The 21,319-nt window shown below is 41.0% G+C and overlaps 1 protein-coding gene across 1 annotated transcript; it reads left to right on the forward strand.

Moving 5' to 3' along the window:
- The first annotated feature begins 396 nt into the window (after window positions 1-396).
- Window positions 397-20,988, forward strand: LOC118426648. Its single transcript, XM_035836159.1, has 7 exons — window positions 397-1,417; window positions 6,006-6,742; window positions 15,146-15,211; window positions 15,652-15,828; window positions 16,287-16,421; window positions 17,031-17,173; window positions 17,987-20,988. The coding sequence occupies exons 1-7, from the start codon at window positions 1,201-1,203 to the stop codon at window positions 18,021-18,023; spliced, it is 1,512 nt and encodes a 503-aa protein (XP_035692052.1). The 5' UTR covers window positions 397-1,200; the 3' UTR covers window positions 18,024-20,988.
- Window positions 20,989-21,319: the final 331 nt, after the last annotated feature.

A 21,319-nucleotide genomic window follows, 5' to 3' on the forward strand; every position in this document is an offset into this window, starting at 1 on the left:
TTTTAGATATATCAAATCACTGCTGCATAGGAAACATTATTGTCGTTCTTGAAGACTATCTAGGCGTGACATTGTGTTATATACAATGTATGGGCTTCTAACTAAAATGCACTTTTCGAGATGTACCCACTGAAGTATGACTGTGAAACCATTTACTGTTGCACCGTCTCCTTATCTATTTCCGGGAATATGCTGTACACTCCACGTGCTCTGCATTATCAATCTATGCTGAAGTGTTCCCCTGTCCCAACGGAATCATGACGGGTTACTCGATTCGATTTCACCGTCCACCGCTCTATAACAAGGCAGTCACCACTGGCCTCACTGCACCCGAAGTGCTTTCGCACCGGAGATCGTTTCATTAAAGATTTGGACATATCTATCCGCCAGTTCAAACCCTTTAATGTTCATTGAGGCAGAGGAGTCTGCCAAAAATATCAAATACATAACTTCCCTATGCTGACATGGACATAGTGGTTCGATCGTTGTATCTGTGCCAATGATCGCGCTATGACTTTTTTCCGGAATATTCAGCACGGCCTGTTGCCTGTCCAATAGAGTACGCTGTGAGGAATGTGAGATGAGCGATAGCGGCGAGGGCTGCGCAGAGTGGGAAAGATGGGACGCGTAGCGTCACACTCACCAGACGGAATATGGGCCTTTTGAATATTCAGTGATATTGAACATTCATGGCTACCACGTTCAGTAGCGTGTGTGATTTGATAGCAACACGCCGACCGTCTGTAGATGTAATATTCATGGCGTTATAGACAAGAGGCACGCCTTTTCGACCTGTATCTCAGAAACCATGAGCCATTCACGCCTGTTGAAAGTAAGCTGTACGGAGATCCACTGTCAGCTGACCAGGCGGCAATAGTATTCTGATACCGTTTGATATACAGAAGGGACTGTACAAATATCTATGGTAGGGTCGTGAATATACGACCATGGTGTTGTTGGTGAATCTCCCCCTGCAAGTCGAAGCGTGAAGATCTACGATAACTCGGACCATCAACCTGCGGAGTGAAGACACTGGTAGAATGTGTAGCCTTCAGTGCATCATTGTCAGCCAGGCCAGCCGCATGCTCAAAGCTGTATAGCCAAATATTGCCGCCTCTCATTGTTATTTAATGTTTGTAGTAGATATACAGGTTGTTTTGGCTACTGAAGGAGTGTGAGCCAGGGGGTGCAGACGGCATTATGGCGGTCAGATTGGACGGGTACGAGCTGAGGGAACAGGGACAGGTGTTGGAGAGAGAACGCCCGAGTCTGAAGGAACTGCAGCATCTCGACGGTTTCTCCTGGAACGACCGCATCGCCGCTACAAATCGCTTGGACCTGACACCAGATTCCCCCGAAGAGCCCCTGAACACGGGCCGCGTGCGGCCTACACGAGCTCTCGGGCTAGTTGTGGCAGGTATGTACAATATTCACGTTACAGCTTTGTTCGCGCCCTGCTCGTGGAAACAAAGGTTTCTTTTTCGCAGAGGCACGGTTTGCATGATGCATGGCCGGCTTATGGAAAATCAATGGGAGTTCCTTCTATTTGATATGGACATTGGAGCCGGGGCGTAGGGGTCACCCGCAGAGACGTCATGCCCACAACGCTTCAAACTACGAGCAGGTGTATTCCCAGCCTTAAATCTCATCTTAAGGTCACGAGAGAGGTGGAATTTGAGGGCAGCAGAAATTTAAGGCAGTTCTGTTTTTCCTGCTCGTGCGAGAGGATTTGAGCGAGCTGCATTTCCGTGCTGTTGCTAACAGAGTAGCGGGGCTCACGGTGAACGCCCATGCAATATCATGAACACGTTAACGGATAATTAGTTTTCCCATTATACCATAGTGGTATCATCAATGGCAGTGAAACAGGTTCATGATTCTAAGTGCCAAATAACGGGTTGAACGCCAATAAAATCCACTATCATAAAATCAAACCGTACCATACCACATTTAAACGCTTCAAAGAATAGAATATCAATCTAGAAATATCAGGCTTATCAAAAATCTACTGATCACGTCAGAATATTGGATATCAATGTGCCAGAATCCATTCATTAAGTATGCAGACGGTATCACTGCGGAATTCGAGAAGAACAAAGGGTGAATTCCCAATCCACCCCAATACTTCATTAACATTGAATGCTCTGGTGAATAATAGGATTTTGCCGACCACATTATAAGCCATTCGTCATCGTTTTGGGTTGACAACTGCCCCCCTCCCCATAGTGGTTTGTTCATAGTAACTATTTAAAGATCCGAAGAGGCGCACGTTTGTTTTATGAGGTGCTGCTGGCAATAGCCCATCAGGAACCCGTAAAAGCACGGTTCTGGGCCAGTTCTGCATTACGTTACACGGTTACGTTACGTTACAGTTCTGCATCACGTTACACGGTTACTGTCCCTAATTTCCCCCGGCGTGGAAAAGAAGTTCCAAATATTAAATTGCAAACCTAGGAAATATGTCACTCAGGATTTGAACATTTTCCTTCTAAACATCAAATTTTTTGAACAAGGGTTTTCAAGGAGAAACAGTCTACACATACAACAGAGCACGATAGATTCAACGCAAACTTAGAACATAACACAAATAACAAACAATTATGCACTTGGACAATTCATAACAAAACAATAAGTTGAATATTGACTATACCATCATGAACTGAAAATTTTCCCTGAAAGTTGTTGAATATTAAAGAATATTCTAAAGAGGACAGTGAAAGGAAAAAAAATCGACGGGTTGGGTAAACAGGATGCCCAAATTCAAAATCTGAACTGGTTAGTCGTTATAATCTGCCAGATCACACAGATGTGTTTTGGATTATCAAATTACACAATCTTCTACCATTCTATACATGCATTTCCAATAAACATTGAAGTAAAGATACATTCTTTTATACGATTAGAATTCCAAGCACGCCCAAAAATAGGCCAAGGACAACTTCCACAAAACAGATTACCTTGTACAACACAGAACAGATAAAGCTGATGTAACAAATCTGCTTTGCAACGATGTAATAGAAATGGCCTTAAGGCAATATTAGGGGCTTTTCATGTAATGGAGAAACTGCTGCCCTGATGCTGTATATTTCGGTGTCCTTGTTACATAATTCTGAGCTGTACATTGAAAATAGATTAAGTATGCGATTAGTTTTAAGCAGTAATGTTATATTCACGTCAAGGTTACAAAGCTGCAGCAATGCCTGTGGGAATAAGTGTGTGTCGGTACGCTTTTATTCTACCACCATTCCAAAGCAAGAAGATGATCATTTCTTTGTTCGTGCTGTAATTGTCCTGTTATTATATTGAAGTACTTAAGAATAGCAGAAAAAACAGATTGCACCTTAAGTGCCAAAATTGCAATGATTGCAATCAACCTTATTGCTGCACTTAAATTGCAGACCCTAATTGCACCAATATCTCTAAATTGTATCAATAAAAGTCTATTGGTAACGTAAATTATGTAGGATTTATAGGTTTTTGCTCTTCTCTCAAGATAGTATGACACCTTTATTATACAAATTACATTTTGAAGCCGACCCAACACTTGAAAGCTGGTGACCTGTGTACCCTACTTCTTATATTTATAATGTAGTTAATTTCATTTATCCATATAGATATAATACCGAGCATATAATGTTTTGACCATGTTTCCTCTGTTGTGCTGTATATATATTTATGTACATAAATGTGGAGAACTATCGTGACATTTGGAGAACTAGATACGCGAAGAACTACATATATGGCAGAGTATTGAAGAACTAACTTCAGTACTCTCAAGCCAGGTGTACTAAGCACTATACCACGAATGCCAAACCTACGCTTACTAAACTCCTCAGTGTCAGTATACAGAACTGAACTGCTATTCGTACTGGAAAGTTAACTTGATTTTGATGACTTTGAACAAAAAATGCTTTTGCTTTTATATCAATTGTTAACGAGTGTATTTTATTTCCCATTCATTAATATTACATTAACCAGAATAAGGGACTTTGAATCAGTGACAGTTGTACATAGTTGCACAGACTATGAGTCTAGATCGTCTGTGGTTTGGTTGTTCGGTGCAATCTCGTATGCACACCTATGCAGCTACTATTTAGATTGATTTACTTTCAGAATTAGGTCGGTGGGAATAATTGACTTGGAATCCTGCCAGAATGTAAAATTCGGTTTACGACCAAATGTCTTCTACAGTCAGAACTTCGGGTATAAAAATATGTCAGTCAAACATCCAGACTATTTTTTTTTCACAAAACCCCCGTATCCCCTGCTCTTATAAATGTGAGAGCAATAAGGGGATTTGGTTGGATGCTCTTAAGTGTTTACGGGTCATTGCTTGACACAACAGGAAATGAAACATGTCAGTGAATTGTGCCATTTATATTCATTCCCACGTTGCCATTGGACCTCTGCCAGGATTGATTCTCGAACGACCTTATGTAATAACACACAAGAGCAGCAGCTTGTTTTCAATGTCATGCTTACGCGTATGACCAAAACGGGGTCGCAGTCGTCTACTAGGTAAATTACAACCTCGACGACTAAGTCATGCACCGTAATATAGGGCATTGGGGACACGGTGCTTCGGGTTATTGATACGATTCCGTTCCAAATCCAGTTCAGACCCCGCTGTGCACGAATGTGAGACGTAAGGTAAAGATTCGTGCAAGCGGGACTCGCAGATTTGATTTCATGCGTTAGCCTTAGGCGTCAAGTCTCTGTACAAGACTCACTTATCAAGAAAAGTAGGGTGTTCGACTGAGAACGCGATCTGTAGCCGCCTTGTTCTATTAGTTATTGAAAAAGCACTACCTTTTTCACCTTTAATTTTTTGGGTTATTTTCTGACGCGGCGGAAGGATACAACACTTCACCTCCCCTTCTGGCGATTGATACACGCCGGGAGCATCAATCACTGATTCAATATATTCCCAATCAGCCTAACATCAAAATAAATGGGCTAGGAGTGGAATCGGCTACAACGACCTTCTTGACAATCAAGGAATCCATCATCTAGTGGGAGCTACATGGAAAATCGAACGACATTGGAGACCGATGTGATGGGGAATTTACGGTCTACCATAAATGCGCTCACACAGAAGGAGTTATGTGATATTGTAAAATTGCTGTACAATATTTGTTTGCATCGCTTAAACGGCAAACCGCCTTAAGGCGTAACAAACCAGCCGTACGTGAAGCACCAGCTGCGGGAGGGTAGACAATCTGGAACCAAGAACCTTTAGATTCCGAATCAACAGCCCTGGCTACCACCAAAGATTGGATATAACCTTCTAAGATTCTTTAAACAAAAGATTTCTCTTATAATAACGAATAAAGCGGGCATCGAATAACAACTTTCTCTACGTACATCTATATATGTGTTAAACAAACAATATATAGCACTTTTTGTTTCCATTTTCTTTGGTTAAAGAAATAGAATGGCTGAAATTTTGTCCATGTGCAGGAAAGACGTATTCTTTTCAAAGCAAGCCTGCTTGAATCCATTTTATTAAACATTTGCAGTTGATATCAATACAATTCATAGTTGTAGCTTTTTGAAATGCTGAAGAAAAAGAAACAAAGTTGGGATGGCTACAATAGAAGATATTTGTTTCATGGCTACGTTTTCCGGTATAGCATGGATTTATCTTCATTAAACCTGAAGGTTAAAACCGAATCCATTTTCCGTCATCTGCAGCTGTTTTGCTTCCAGCAATGCTTCATTTGGCAAACTTACCTACTTGCGATTGTCTCCATTGATTTGCGTTACGTTCTCATTCGAATAAACGAATGCATGCCCTCACAGTCTTGTCCGAACGGGATTGTCACCTCCGTATGAAGGGAATTTGTCCACATTGTGAAACGAGCGAAGTCTACATTCTGGTGTATTTCTAATACCGATTCTCATTCTGCTTTGTCACAGTGTACCTTCCTGCTCATATCCTCATTTATTTGTATGCGTTTATTTGTAAGTAAATATTATAAACATTTTTTTCGTCTGATTCACAGGCACTCCTGACAGCGAAGACGATGCAAGGTGGACAAAACCGTCCATCGTACACTCTCACTACGTCGATACCCCTGAAGAACATGTCGGCTGGCCGGTGGAAACACCCGAGAACGAACGAAGCTGGTCCGAACAGGAGCAGAACTTTCAAAGGACACCCGATCAGAAACGAATGTGGGCGGAAACGCCCGACGATGAACGAGCCTTCGACGAAGACGCTTTCCTTCGGGAAGAGTACATATCCAAGGCCGTATCTCCCGACGACAGAAGGTCTCCAAAGGTTTTATTAAACGGTAAGGTCATCCGATCCGCCCGAAATTCGATGAGAAACGGCTCCTCATCGGACGAAGATCTAGAAAATCCACCGTCTTCGTCGTGGAGTTGGAGAAGGAGACGGTTTCTCAGTGTGGAGGACGCCATCTCATCAGAGGGAGACAGGACGCCCGACTCGCCTTCTGACGAGGACCTGTTCCTACCCAGGAGGCGACACACGTCCAACAGTGTCTTGTCCAGGTCTCCGGGCGCACTAGAAGCGGGGCTAGAGGATGAATACACCACCAGAAGCATCGAAAAGGGCTCTCACAGGAGAAAGAGGGGGGCGGGGAGAAAGGACAGTATAGGGGCAGAGCGGAGAGACCCCGTGAGTCTGGGGGAGGATCTGGGAACTCAGGGGGAGGATCAAGCAACCTCTGTGGAAGAAGAGAGGACACCTGAGGAAGAGATAACGCTGGATGGAAATGTACGGTACCCTCCTCTTAAACTTTTCTAATGCCATATTTTCACCTATAGCATTGCATGATGGGAGATACAGGGCACTATGGGTAGCCCAATGGGCAACCAACACCATGACAACGCGCATGCCCGTACTATATTCCCACTCTGGTCCAGGTTTGAATTAGAATACATAAATCAATCTCAGGACCGTAAACTTTAAGGGTATCTGCTCCAAGGCGCTAAAAGCGTTCATACAACTGTTAGCGCCAATATACATTGATTGCGACATTTGGCTTTGATCCAACGTAGTAATCTTACCACATTAGAAATCTTAGTTTGCAAAAATTGTGAGCGCCATGCTGACTTCTCTGTCCTGGCCTCCTTTATCTCCATCAAGACAATACCTTTAAGTATTGCCAGCCCCGGAGTTTCCAGTACATTGAAACCAGTAATGACTATGGATACGTGCCTTGTACAAAATGCATCATAACGGGTACATGAAAACCATTTCCAAGCAGAATGAGCGCCGTTTTAAAATCTGCTCCCATGAGGGCAAAGTCTGCCGAGAAAGCACGTGAGTTGGCGCTATTTATGAGGCCAGAGTTGGATACACTGTAGATGATTGTTAATGTAAAAGCGTATAAACAATCTATCTGTAGCCCGTATGGGACTGATTTTGTGGCTACAAACAACGATTGAGATAAAACTTTCAGTTGACCCTAGGGTTCGATTGCCTGCCTGAAATTAATCGCCTTATGACACGGGGAGGCCATCTAAATCCATCATATCCGCGACCTTTGACCCGTAAAATTGCGCGAGGTCGAACCACGGCAACCCCAATTCGCCGCACACCAGTTTCTGATGAACGCTGACCACGACCTTCCCCTGCAAGGTCAAACCTATACTTTTAGTACATCCAATGACTGTTGGATGAGGTATGCGAATTCTCTAAACGAGCCTTATGGGGTTTGGATGTCACTACTAATGGGGCGTATGTTCATAAAGTGTTCACTTTTAGCGTAAAACGTCCGAACTTATTAGGGCTATTTCATTTTAAGACCAGACTGGATTGGTAAAGGCTTTCAGCAAGAAAGGGTTGTAGTCCACTAGAAAGCAAAGGGATATTTTAGTAGTCTTAAGAGTTCAGTTGGATACATAATACTCTACAAATGTAACATCATTCATTTGAAATACATATTCAGAAAAATGTAACGTTATACCTTTCCCAAACGCCCCACCTTCGAAAAACTCAGGTTTACTTGTTTACAAGGTGTCAATAAAACTGATCGGGTCCCTCATCCGTTATAAAGTTGAATAATTTATTGCCTGACGACTGACTAACTGTTGGCATAGACTACATTATATCCCCTCTGAGAGGTGTGCTATTAGCATGGGCAGGGGAATGTGAAGGGGAATCCATAATATGTGCCAAATGTCTCGTGAAAGAGTAGAATGTGGTTGCAAGAAACGCGAAAGAAACGTCGGATGCTATCAATCTTTTTGATATACCAAACATGGTTTTGACAGCGAAAAGATTCTCAGCATAATAGTGGTATTTTGAACCTTGTTATCTATTGTACTTAAACAAGGTAACGTTACTGTGGAGGATGTAGAGTCGGTGGCAAATGTGTACCACTACTGGTCCTGCGTAACCCTGGGTGCGTGCGGGGTGTCAGTTTTATCATATTACTTAATGCAGGTCAGGTGCAGGCAGACATCAGAAATACCTGCGAGGTTCTAATTTCACCAGCACTAAAGGCGGTATCTCACTGCACTTGGGGCACCTGTGCGGCACTGCGGGGTTTGAAAGATTATTCAACGAACTTCAGAGATACAGAACGAATTTTCTTACGTAATGTGTATTTTGTTGTCTTCTAAGTCATACTTTTATTTATTACGCAATATCTAAATTATTAAAAAAAAATAACACAACATATTGCCGCAGTGAACGAACCCCACAGTGCCGCACCGGTGACAAGTGCAGTGAGATACCACCTTAACCTGCAAATGCAGGTGGTATTTTGAGTACTGAATGCCGTGGCGCCTAGCAAACATATTATCTTGGCTGCTGAAGATTGCATGCCATGTAAGCCTACCTGCTAGCACATGTCTGTCATAACACTGTCCTTCCCTATAGCGTGAGTAACCCTGTTTTACACCGCATTAATCTGTAGCTATAATTCCCTTGTGGTCGAGAGAAAATGGGTCGACTAACGATTCAGGTATTAGACCAAAGCTCCTTAACAAACACGAGATAAATCGTAAAAACTACATATTTCTAGCCCAATCTTAACTCATCAATAATTTAACTTAATATTCGTTACAACAGCATGACGTGCATATATTGATAAAAATTGCGCGGGTAGAATTTGACATTAAATGGCATTTTAGGTCAAACAATTTGAATCAGAATTAAAGGGAATCCCAGACGATAATCAATAATTCATAGTACAGGGGCGGAATTAAAATTGAATGACGGGAATATATTAGGAAATCAACAGATGGTGGTAAAAGGAAAACGGTAAATTTTCGCCATCTACAGAGAGTAATAAACGCTGAAATTGCCCTTTTTATTTCTACATAACATACATTTATACATATATGGGTACATTATCTATATATTGCTTTAAACATTTTACGTTTTTTTCGTATACGTATCAGCAAAAGAAGACGAAAACAGTGGAGCCGGTTTGTTCGGTTGATAGCAACTACGTTGCCGCTTTCGTAGACCCGCTGCAATGGCCAATGCTTCACAACCTTCTCCATAGGATTTTGCCATCCTACCTCCCTAAATGGTTGTATCCTGTTGCTAGAAGGGATTCTAAATGTACTAGGTGCTGCCCTTTTACATTATATTGTAAGCCATGTCGTCTCTGTGGCGGTACAACTCTTATTGAATTACACAACACACACTTAGATCACATTATCCATAAGTATGTACTAGGTACGCCTGGGTAAAATAGATTACAGTGCCAAAGGTGCAACGACACGTATACAACTCAAACTCCACTACTGGGGTCAAAACCGTAACCTCTCATCTCTCTTCGGACGGACAATGTGGTTCTATACTTTATCATGTACGGTGCATTACAATCGTGGCGACGTCCTGGCTGACCCTTTCACTTCACAACCATGGAAAGTTCCTTTGAGACGTCGTGGTTCGAAGGTAAATGACTTATGGGTCACGTTAAAGGTCTTGGCTCGGGTTTACGCTCCATACATCTATGAGTTTGCTTTCGGTCACAGTTTGCAAATTACAAACATGACACACAGCTCATGAAATTTAACCTCTCCCCATAGGGCTGCGTACGTAAAGTTAGCATCATTAGTCCGGACCTATAGTCTGTAGTGGTCTGTAGTCTGATAACGGAAACTTGACTAGGCATTGAAATGATATCAACTTAAGGCTTGAAAAGATATCAACTTAAGGCTTACGACAGGATCTCAAATGAACTTGATGCTGATTTCAATGCCCATTCTGTGTTCTTATCGTTTCTCAATACGGGTCGTAAATGAAAATTGTAATCTTTTCGGAAAGACTTAGACCTATGTCGCATTTTCTTATCGAGGCCCGGCCGGGCAGCTTTCGGGGAGGAAAAGTATGATATAAAATAATACATGCAATAAAGTTCTTCTGTAACGACGTTCAAAGCGCCGTTACTTATCCGTCTTAACTGCAAAAGACACCAAACTACACAAGACGTAAAGAGAATAGTCGTTGGCATCATTTGTGATTTTTTTCTACGTATACATTTCTAGTTTTCGTTTCTGCGGCTGGACCCCGGTTTGGAAATGTGACGTTACCCTAAACATATTTAGTGACAAAATAAGTGAACGTGTAGTGTTATTAATTGTATACAGGCACAGTACTGGCACATGCTCTGTAGACCTGTACCTGAATAATATTAGCAGTAATATACCCGTACCGGTGCGCAGTCTTGACGATCGAAGTTGACTCATACTGTCGTCTGACTCATTGTTGACGGAGAATGAGTAAAACATGAAGCCGGCATACATTGATTACCTGTTATAACTAATAACAAGTCCAGCATACCCTGATCCCAGGGCCGTCCATCAAAGAACCATTTCACATTTTGTACCTGTCCGTATACAACCCTAATCAAGGGGATATCGGCACAGCACTAACGCCTGATAAAAAGGGCGTAGAGTTACAGTAATTCCAGATATTACAGTTAGTCATTGTCGCAGGTGCGTGGAACGCTTTCGATCATCCAAATTGATTTTTCGATTATATCAAAACGATTGGCTTCCCGCCGTGGTTCTACAAGCCAACAAATGTTTATGGTGAAGAGTTGAATTCAAAACATTATGCTACAAAAAAAAAATTACGCAGTCACGATAAGTCTTCCCGCAACTATGACTAAAAGTGCACTCTCACTGCACTTGTGTCAAGCTTGCGTCACTGTGGGGTTCGAAAGACATTTAACTTTAACGAATTTCAGAGATTAAGAACGAATTTTCTTACTTTTTGTGTATTCTGTCTTCTTCCGAGCCATATTTGTACTATTACGCAATATGTAAATTATACAAAATCCGAGAAAAAAGGCGAAACAGTGTGCAGTGAACGAACCCCGCAGTGACGCAAGCTTGACGCAAGTGCAGTGAGAGTGTACATTAAGACTTCTGACAGTACATGACAGTAGTGTTCACCCGACTGAGGAACTGGTATTAAGTGTCTTTCCAAGGGCAAGACTTTGCGATCTGCTAGGATTGAAAACAGAACCTTTAGATGCCGCAAATTAATTTCAGGCAAGAGTCGAGGGATTGAACTTGTATGCGCATTGCACGTCCTTTCAGGCCCCTTCACACGGGAATCGGGATGACCCAGAACGCCGTCTGAATAAAATTCTCTGCATATTTTTGGGAATTCATTGTGTGTTCTAGAAATTCTCTCACTACACTCTAGATATTTGTGCCTATTCTTGTGACCATGCTGAATATTAACGTCATGATCAAACTTTTTTGGTGCATTTGAGGTGAAGAAATATCGAACAGCATTCAAAGTGTATTTTAACTATTCTAACTGCAGTAGGACCGCTTTCTAAGGCATTCCAACATTACTAAAAACATTCTGATCTCATTCGATGGAGAACCGGCCGGCCACAAGAATGAACACAAATATCTGGAATACAGTGAGAATTTCTAGGATGTACTTCGAATCTACACGAATTTTCATTCAGGCGGCATTCCGGGTCATTCCACCTCTCGTGTGAAGAGGTATGAGATAGTATTTTGAATTCCCGCCCGACTGTGGCACGAGTATTGCAAATTCTTCATTCCGGCTCGTTGCGCTTGATTCTTGCTGATTCGCCTTCAGCGTGAAAGCCCTTTTACTAAAGGATCATTTGTATTCCAAACCTCTGCGGTTGATAATGTATGGAATAGAACATAGGGATGGATCCAAGATCAGTGCGGCTGGGAGTGATGAACAGACGATTGATTCATGGTTTGTTACTCATGCGGGGTCACGTACAGAGCTGACATTCTGTGACTTCTCATTGGAAACTCCTCATTGAAAACGGTGATGCCTCCGTAACATCAAGACACACTGGCGCCTGGGAAAACCGCAGTAAATTATCATGTCCTGACGGATCAATGATGTTTGGAAGTAGGGGGGAGGGCACAGCTGTTCCTAATACTGTAATTCACTTTATCTTCACGGTACCAAATTTTCACGGTCTGAGAAAATTGAACTTGTTCTCGGAACTAAATGTTCACTGTCGAGGCAAGTGCGCATGAAAAAAGTCTGTGAATTATTTTTTATCGGTAATGATAATTTCACGTTACAGTCGTCACCGTGAAAACCGTGAACATAAGATTACAGTGAAAAAATCAGGAATTACAGTACTAATCCTGGACACCTGTTGGAATCGATTCCGCAGTTTCTAGCTACATTTGTACTCCAAATTGTCCTCTACAGGCCGTTTCACTCCGGTTGCTTTTGAAAGCGTCTGTTTAACGTTTGTTTCATTACAACGACGTTTTTGGCTGAACAGAATAACTCAAGAAGCTATGGATGGATTAGGCCACACTATCTTACATGTAATTCTATGGATGACATCCTCTGAAGACCCCAAGACTAATGCGCAAGGACGAAAAAAAATACAGATGCACAACAAAAAAATTCTGCTAAACCACAGGAGCAAATATCCAGTCCATTCTCTCCCAGGTTTTGGTTTGTTCACTAGTGAGACTGTAAGAGACAATTGTCACCATTTCACTAATGTTTTAACTTTTTCTTGTTTTAAGAGGAGAACAAGGGTGCTGTGTCAAGGAGAGCAGATCCTCTGCCAAGTATAAAACTGTCATTGAGTAATTAAAGCTATTGGGTCACATGTGGCCACATTTTTTTGAGAACAGGCGAAAATCAATGTGGCGGTGGATGTCATCCATAAAATTTAGTCAGTGTGCCTTACTTTGAAATTTGGCATGCGGTTAGGTCTTGACATTTCAAAGTTAAGGTTATAGTCTGTTTTCCTTGGTGCTGCAGCAGAACTTTTTAAGACATCTGGTTGCTAGATAAACTTTGTGATCATAAAAAAGTGGCATATGCTTTGTCATCCTAGCAGTTTTCTTAGGAACTACAGGGATGCATCTGTAAGAAAAGTACATTGATCCCAAGGTGAACAAATCCAATCTATCATTTTGCCATAAACTTACAAGAACAAACACTCCTATCATCACCTTAGACAAACCTAACACTCATACGTAAGACGGCACCACATTGTGAGTGATACATATTTCATACAAATGACCTTTACCTCCTCTATAGAAACTCACAGTGACAGCTAGCTAGATATACTACGGGTTTACTGCTCCTATACCACCTTAATAAAGAAAGCCCGATTCATGGTTGACGCATCACACGGACTGCTTACTGTGAGAGTTATTGCTTTCATTCTGTTTGGATTGAAAGTTCAATAAATCTTGCCGGTGAGGTATCCAGCATTCGATCATTTTGGGACTGGCATATTTGCTGTGCGGGGAACTTGAAATAGGAATTGCTGTTTCTTTATACGACGAGGAGTTTTTCTAAAGCATTTAGACCTATTCAGCACCTTGAAAATGGCACCTTGATAAGAGTTTCCTGAAAAAGAATAGACGTATCAAGCATGCTAGCATCTTATGGCGCGGTCACATACGTAGACCATCCTACGGTTTTGATATTGAATTTTGAAGCAGGCTGTGAGACCCAAATGCAGCTAGTACAGCTAAATTGTGTACAACAAATGCAAGACTGTCCCAGGAATGCCTCTAGTTTTCGATCGTACAACGAATATGATTGGACCCTTAAAACATTGTATACTGCATCATACACCTTTAACATTGTTTTGACTTCGTCAGTTTTGAGCCTTCCATACCTAAAATCTCTCAGCAGCATGAAATGCAGAAATATTCGCGGTGGATTAATATTCGTGGTTTTCGCGGTGACCACTTCACCGCGAACTTAAATCCACCGCGAAAATTTTTCTATAGTGGTATTAGGCTGCAGTCTATGGTGTAACCGCGAAATTGAATCCACCGCGAAAAGTCCCTTTTCCCGCTACTGCAAAATTAAATCCCCGCGAACTTAAATGCATTTACAGTATGTTAACCCTAATTATCCTGCACATCTAATCTAAATATAACATATTGTCTTGATTAGTAGCGAAAGTTTTGAAATGGCAAGTAGGATTCGTACATCCTTAGCAATTTATCATCATTAATACACTGCAGGGTATCAACAAACTTTGGTGGGAAGCGAATAGGAATATAAATTGTCTGCACATATATCAAAATGAATGGTAGGAAACTGAGTGGTTGGTTTGATGACTGTGCAATTTGGTGGTGAGGCTATCAGTCTTCGGAAATGGGTACTGTTGAAAGATAACCCCTATCAATTATGCTGGGAATGTCGTGATAAAATCACATGGAAGAGGCATGGGGCGTGGTACCAGCTGTGAGTGGACACGTAAGATGGAAGGTTGTGCTGACAGCTTCTGACAGGCAATTCTGAGCTCTAGATATAATTAGGCGCGCAATACACACCGCTACCAGTGGACCTGCCCCCTGCTGTAGTGTTTGCACCTCCTGTGTGGCCTAAGGGTTATTACTTATTACGTTATACATGTACCAGGTACAAATGGAGATAGATGCCTCCCTGTAAAACATAGGTTTAACCCACAACTAGAAACTCAAAGTACAGTATTGGTTGATGTTATGAACACAGACAATTTTCAAACATTCTTCGCCTCATGAAACAATGGCCCTCCTAAAATGTATACTTCCGTATTCCTTAATATTCCTTTCACTGTTGCATTGATTTTAAAGATTATATACTCTAGAAAGCATGCACCATTCTTTGATTCTGTTGAAAATATTTGACCTGTGCCTGTATTAAGTTCAATTGTTGTTCCTATAACTACAGGACACCCAGAGACGCGACCAGATCCTGGATGTTCTGCGGAACCATGGGTTTGAGGCAGAGTCCAAGGTAATTATGTGTTATAAGAAGCTAAGCTGTGTGATCTTCTAGTGTGTATGAAGATAAACACACATTAAGGATGGCTCAAATATCATAGCAACATTTCTGACTGACATCCAAGAGCTGAAAAATGTATTATTTTCTTATTTCTTCTTTTATTGCATTCACACAATCATGTTGTTTACTGAGAATTGGCCATGAAAGAAGCATCTTGCATGACTGAGACTGAATAAAACAAATAAAAGACACAGAACTGAACACGAGCAAGTATCAACTTGGTAACAAAGAACATATGTCAAGTAATGTACTGTTGTTATAGTTGATAAGATAGTGCTCTGTTGCGTGTTTTGTTTTGATCACCACACTTACATGTTATGTTGACAACAAAATTACAGGCAAGCGCAATTAGTTTAAAACTTATCTTTTCATATCTCTTCTGTGTACCCTAGCTAGTGGATATCAATGTTGGCACGAAGCGCTGGTCTGTCAACAATTACATCTCCATGCCGACGGAGTACCACGTGTGTTTCCGGGAGTGGGTGAACTTCCACTGCACCAGTGGAACTGAGATGGAGGAAGTCCTGACCTGTCCCATGAACAGGAACCCAGCACATGTAGCAGAGAAGGTCGAGTTCTTAAACATTCCATTTTCCTTATTGTGTCATTTGCAGTAATATCGATTGGTAGCTTTGCATGCATTGGGTCCTGGCGTAGTCATACTTTTTCTTTGCTTAGCACTTACAAGAAAGGTTATAGTAGTTGAACAGTGTTGCCAGTTGCACTAGCCCTTGCTGCTGAAGTGTTGTCTGTTCTTGCATAGCTGTGAGGCCAAAGAAAAGGAGATGGGCACAGCCCTATACACCATATAGCGACTTGACATTTACAGGGTATGCGCACTACAAAGTGTTTGTACAAGACAGGGGGTATGGACACCACAGGGGTACGGATACTAGAACAGGTACACACACAATAGATAGCAGTTTCAGACACTCAAGGGGTACAAACACCTCCATGAGTAGGAACATGTCATGTAGTTAAACTTTTCAAACTGCAACATCCTAGTAAACAATATTGCCGTTTGCAGAATGCCTTCACTGTCCCGTCCACCAGCAGTGATGAGGAAGAGGTGGCGACTGGAGACAAACACATCCCAAGTGCCATTGACCTGCTCAAGAGCCGCGCCACTGTCGCTGAGTTTCTGCATACTAATACAGACAAGGTAACCATTGTACTGTCTAAATGGAGATTTCCATTATGTTGCTGATCCCTCAGTCCATGCTGCCAACAACTGCGCCATAAATGTTTTAGTCGAAAAAGCCAAGTACTGTAAGTGCACAGCTACTAATCCTCAAGCAGAACGGTAGCATAAGAGGGCTGGGAAAGGAGTGTATCGGGCTTAGGAGTGTTTTTTGGTAGCATAAGATGGCAAAAGCTGGCAAAGGACTGTAGTCAGCCTGCTTCCCTACTTAAGTTTTATCTATCAACAGTATTTACATGCATTTACTATATCTTCATTTGAGAGTACGGTTCTTTCTAACACACCCAAAATTTTGCACTTGCTCCAACATCTCTGATGAGAGAATGGAGAATGAAGTCTAAAGAGGATGCAATTTCCCCTTGTCACAGTGTCATCACATGGAAATGAGCAAATACCCTGGTGAAGGTACAAAATGCATTAGTTGACTGCAGGCTGCCAAACTAGTGTCAACTAGCAGTTAAAAGATTGCAGATACAAAACTTTGGTTGTGTCAGAAAGACCCTAACCTTTTGTAATAACTAATACCAACCTGATGAATCTATTTACCGTGTTATTTTCTACTGTCCCTAGGATATGTACTACTCGTTCTGCCATGGCCGCCTGACCTCATCAGATGAGTTGAGCCATTGTATAGGGTGCCACTGGTGTTTGGATAGGAACTACGTCCATTGCAACCGCTGTGATAGCTGTGTGTATGGTCATAGAGTGTCCAGGTAAGGAAAGAGCCTTCATGCCTCAGGTGTACCAAGGAGGCTACATAGAGATATATAACCTCCTTTGGTGTGCAATTGAAATGCTGTAGGCATTGATCAGTGAAATTTTAGTAATCAGTGTTTGATAATGCAAAATTGACCAACACTATAAAGTACACCAACTACCAGTCCACGCAAACTTGGTTTTCAGGGGTGACATCAATGCACACATCAGTTTTAGACCCTCAGAGCTACAGGCAAAGATATGCAAAATCATCAAAAAAACACAACAAAACAAATTAATTATTAGTGTGCCTCTTTGAATATCAATAATAGATGGTTTGGATCTATACCATGCTCTGTTTAATCAAATATGGATCACTTATATTTTGAATTTTTGGCATGATTCTCTCTATCTATTGCTCAGCATTCTCTGTTTGAGCACATAAAAGGGTTCTGGAGTGTCCAGAGAGTGACATTGATAAAATCAAGTCAGTGGGCTGAGAGAGCTTCATTTTAAAATTGCTTGTGGCTGTATCAGCGCTTTCAGAATCATTGACTTACCTAGCATGTCATACAAGGCAGCAGAACCTTAGCAAAAACAAACTTCATCGACAAAAAAAAATATACACTGTTACCAAGATACACACTCCAAACGAGATATCCTTGTATGTGCCTTGAATCTTGATATGAAAATGGTCATCCCTGAAATCTTATATCTGCAGGACTAATGATAGTCAGCTGAAGTGTAATGTTATCACTGTGCGAGATTGATGGTGTCTTTTACCAACAAACAAAAGAGCTGACAGGTAATGTTTCTTGCTATTTCCCTAGATGTGAGCACTGCCATGGGTCTCAGTCTGAGGACTGAAACGGCAGTCAGCTGTCTCGGTGTCTTTGCAGCAATCACAGGTTTGACAAGAAGATACATTTGTACATCAAGAAGTGTCCCTGAAGACTGGCCCCTGTGACACTCGCCATCTGTGAAGATTGGCACTGCATGTTCAGCTTGAACAACACAGGGATTCTTCAAATGGTGGCGCTATGGCTACGTTACCAACTATGAATACATGTATGTGCATTAGAGTATTGCCTGAAAAACTCAATACAGAACTTTTTTTTTGTTACTAATTAATGTCATCATTGCAAGGTATTATTGATAATCACAACTGTTAAACTTAGTGATTTTCTCCCTACGTTACAACGTTGTTGATTATCATGATCAAAAATGCAGAGGCAGACTCGATTGTATTGTTTCAATACTCGGTGCCTTTGGCAAGATGCTATACTCAGTGAGGAATTAAAGAAATTATATTCTGTTTGACAATATAGTTCTTTTGCAAGATGAAGGAATGAATGAACATTAAGGTGTGTCTTGAAACAATCAGGTTCAAATACAAGTTCAGCTGCCAATGGGCAACCTCAAGACAAAAATGGGCAGGAATGGAGCATTGGCACTAACACGTTTTTGAAAAGGTTGCAATTTTTGGACTTTTATACTGTCTGATGTTTATAATGTGGAACATGTATAAATAGTCCAATGTCTGTGTATACGCTTTGCCTGGTATACTCATGTATTTCATGCAAATTGTATCCATGTTAGATTGGAACATCTTGTCTAATACACAACTTGAAATGTGTTGTGTTTATCGGAGTTAGACAACCAATAGTTTATCCGATCATATAGATAAACAGAAATGACCAATCAGCAGCCCCATGAGATGCCGATTGTGAGGCCATTACCTCAATAAGTCTGTGGTTATAATAAATAATATGGTTTCTATAATTGTTACATGTAAATCACAGTATTTTTTCTGAATTTGTAGCTAGCTTTTGATTGCAAATAACATTTACAGGAAGATTCTGATAATGTTTGGATAGGCTATGTGATGATGGGAGACCTGGTGCATCACAGTTTTCTAATCAGCTAACGAAAGGGTATGTCATTCTTTAGGAGAGATATAACCCAGCCATGTGTAAGCAAGTCGACTGATGATGATGATAATGTTACTGTCAAACCTTTTCCTTGGTATGCATTGTAAATGATGGCAAAATGCTTGCTTAATTACAACAAGTCAACTAAACTGCTGGGCAAAAACCAATAGTGAGCAAAGATAAATCATAGCTTGTCAAACTAGCAAGTGTCTTATATACAGTATGTTGTGAGGTGCTAACGTGTATGTATGTGACACTGTATACATACATTTGTGTGTTGTGTCAAAATATATTGCCAATTCAGCTATTGTATTGGCAAAATGTTCAGGAAGAACTAAGTCAATTCTAGGTGAATCCTAATTACTATTAGATGTTCAAATTATTGTACTCTCCATGGAATCATGCATTTTCATATTTATACTGTGAAAGAAGACCTGTACTTAATATTAACGTGATACATGGACTTTTTAAGCCACTTTTGCAAGTGGAAATGTTTGCTACTTTGTGATGTTTGTACCAAATTGTCCATGTCAAAATGAAAACGACATGTTTGTAAATTGCTATCGAAGTGTTGCATGTTTGTATGAAATTATTTATCAGCTGAGCAAATGCAGCTGATGTATGTGAATTGTTACTGCTAAGTTAGGAAATATACCCTGGAAAATTATCCTGCTGCCAAGTGACAATGCCGGTATTGTGTGAAATAAGTACTAGTGTGAATCACTTTTTACACACTGGAAATGGCAACTTGAACCCAGCCACATGCTTTGTAACCAAGTATTTTCCACACTGCTAAATGTGTTACACTGAACTTTGTAAGAAACAACTGACAGGGGAAGCAAGTTGCAAATAAACTCTCACATGTGTAGTAAATACATAGTGGACATAATAAAGGTTTTTATTATACAGCCAAACTTTCGATACTCCCCCTCTTCAGAGCTATATAGCCTGAACCTACTTCTTGCCAATAGGTGACCCTGCAAGTGGTAGAAGCTCAGGTCCAAAACAGAAAATCTACTCTAGTCTTGAACTAGGATGTAGCCTGGGTACCATCCGTATTCTACCGGGCTCCTTACACTCGCTACCTAAAAAATATTTTTGTACGGATGGTACCCAGGCTACTAGGATGAGGGGGGATATAAACTCTGTCATGTTTGGGACTGCATTCTTCTCTCTACAGCACCCCCTGTTGGTGAGAAGTGCCCTTACTCATCATTGCCCTGAGAAAGGTCCTTGTAGAAGACAAACTACCTGAACAGTGGCAGGTAAATTCCTTTTGGTTGTGTAACAAAGACCTTTATCATCCATTCACTAACCTACCTGACTGAACTTTCCACTCATGTAATAATTTACAATTTTGATATACATGTACACGTTGCATTTTGTCTCAGCAACAGACAGCACTGAAACTACATTTGTAAGAGATTGGTGGCGGATTGCAACATGTAAAGGTTTCAATATAGTTAAAAGCACCACTCGCCACACATGGGTTAGGCCTCTGAGTCTGTCCTAGACGTCATACCCCACGTGGGGTTTTGTCTAGTATTGTGTAGAAGTAGAAGTAAAAGGTGTGGACTATAATCTATATTGCTGTTGAAGCAAAAGATGTTCCTAAGGAAAAAAGGTGACAAAGCACAATGCAGTATATACTTTTTGCATCAAGCAATCATTGATCCACTCTACAACTTTGTATTTTCTATGCACGAAGGAGCAATACAAAGATATATTGTCTATGTTATTGTTTGTGTAGCTTAAGTGTCTGCTGGAACTTGTCTCTGGTTGAGACAATATTAGAACAACAGCCAATCTACAAATGTAGTGATGTGGCACTTGACGTGGCGTTGGTTGTATGTTGCTGGTTGGAGGAATAATAAACCAATACATTTTACTACTTTCCACAATTAAGTGTTTTTGATCAATTCTTTCTGCAATGATTTCATTTTCTATTTATTTCTTGTGTCTAAATACTGACATACTCAACCATTTCCACTGTACTGTTCTGTTTAGGCTGATACCTTGTACACTTCCCTGCCGGCTATTTTGGTGCTGATAGGAAGCAGCTCTAATAAAACTTATAAATGTCCCTTATGTACTTGAAAGGCCTTGAACTCAGCGCACTTAGCATTTTCAAATGCTATCGTACACCTATATCACTCCCTTTGAGACTGTTATTCATGAAATATTTGCCGTAAGCTATCCGTCATAAAAATGAAATTGCTGTTTTATGTCAAT

This window comes from Branchiostoma floridae, chromosome 11 (assembly GCF_000003815.2).
Source record: "Branchiostoma floridae strain S238N-H82 chromosome 11, Bfl_VNyyK, whole genome shotgun sequence".
Lineage (NCBI taxonomy): Eukaryota > Metazoa > Chordata > Leptocardii > Amphioxiformes > Branchiostomatidae > Branchiostoma > Branchiostoma floridae.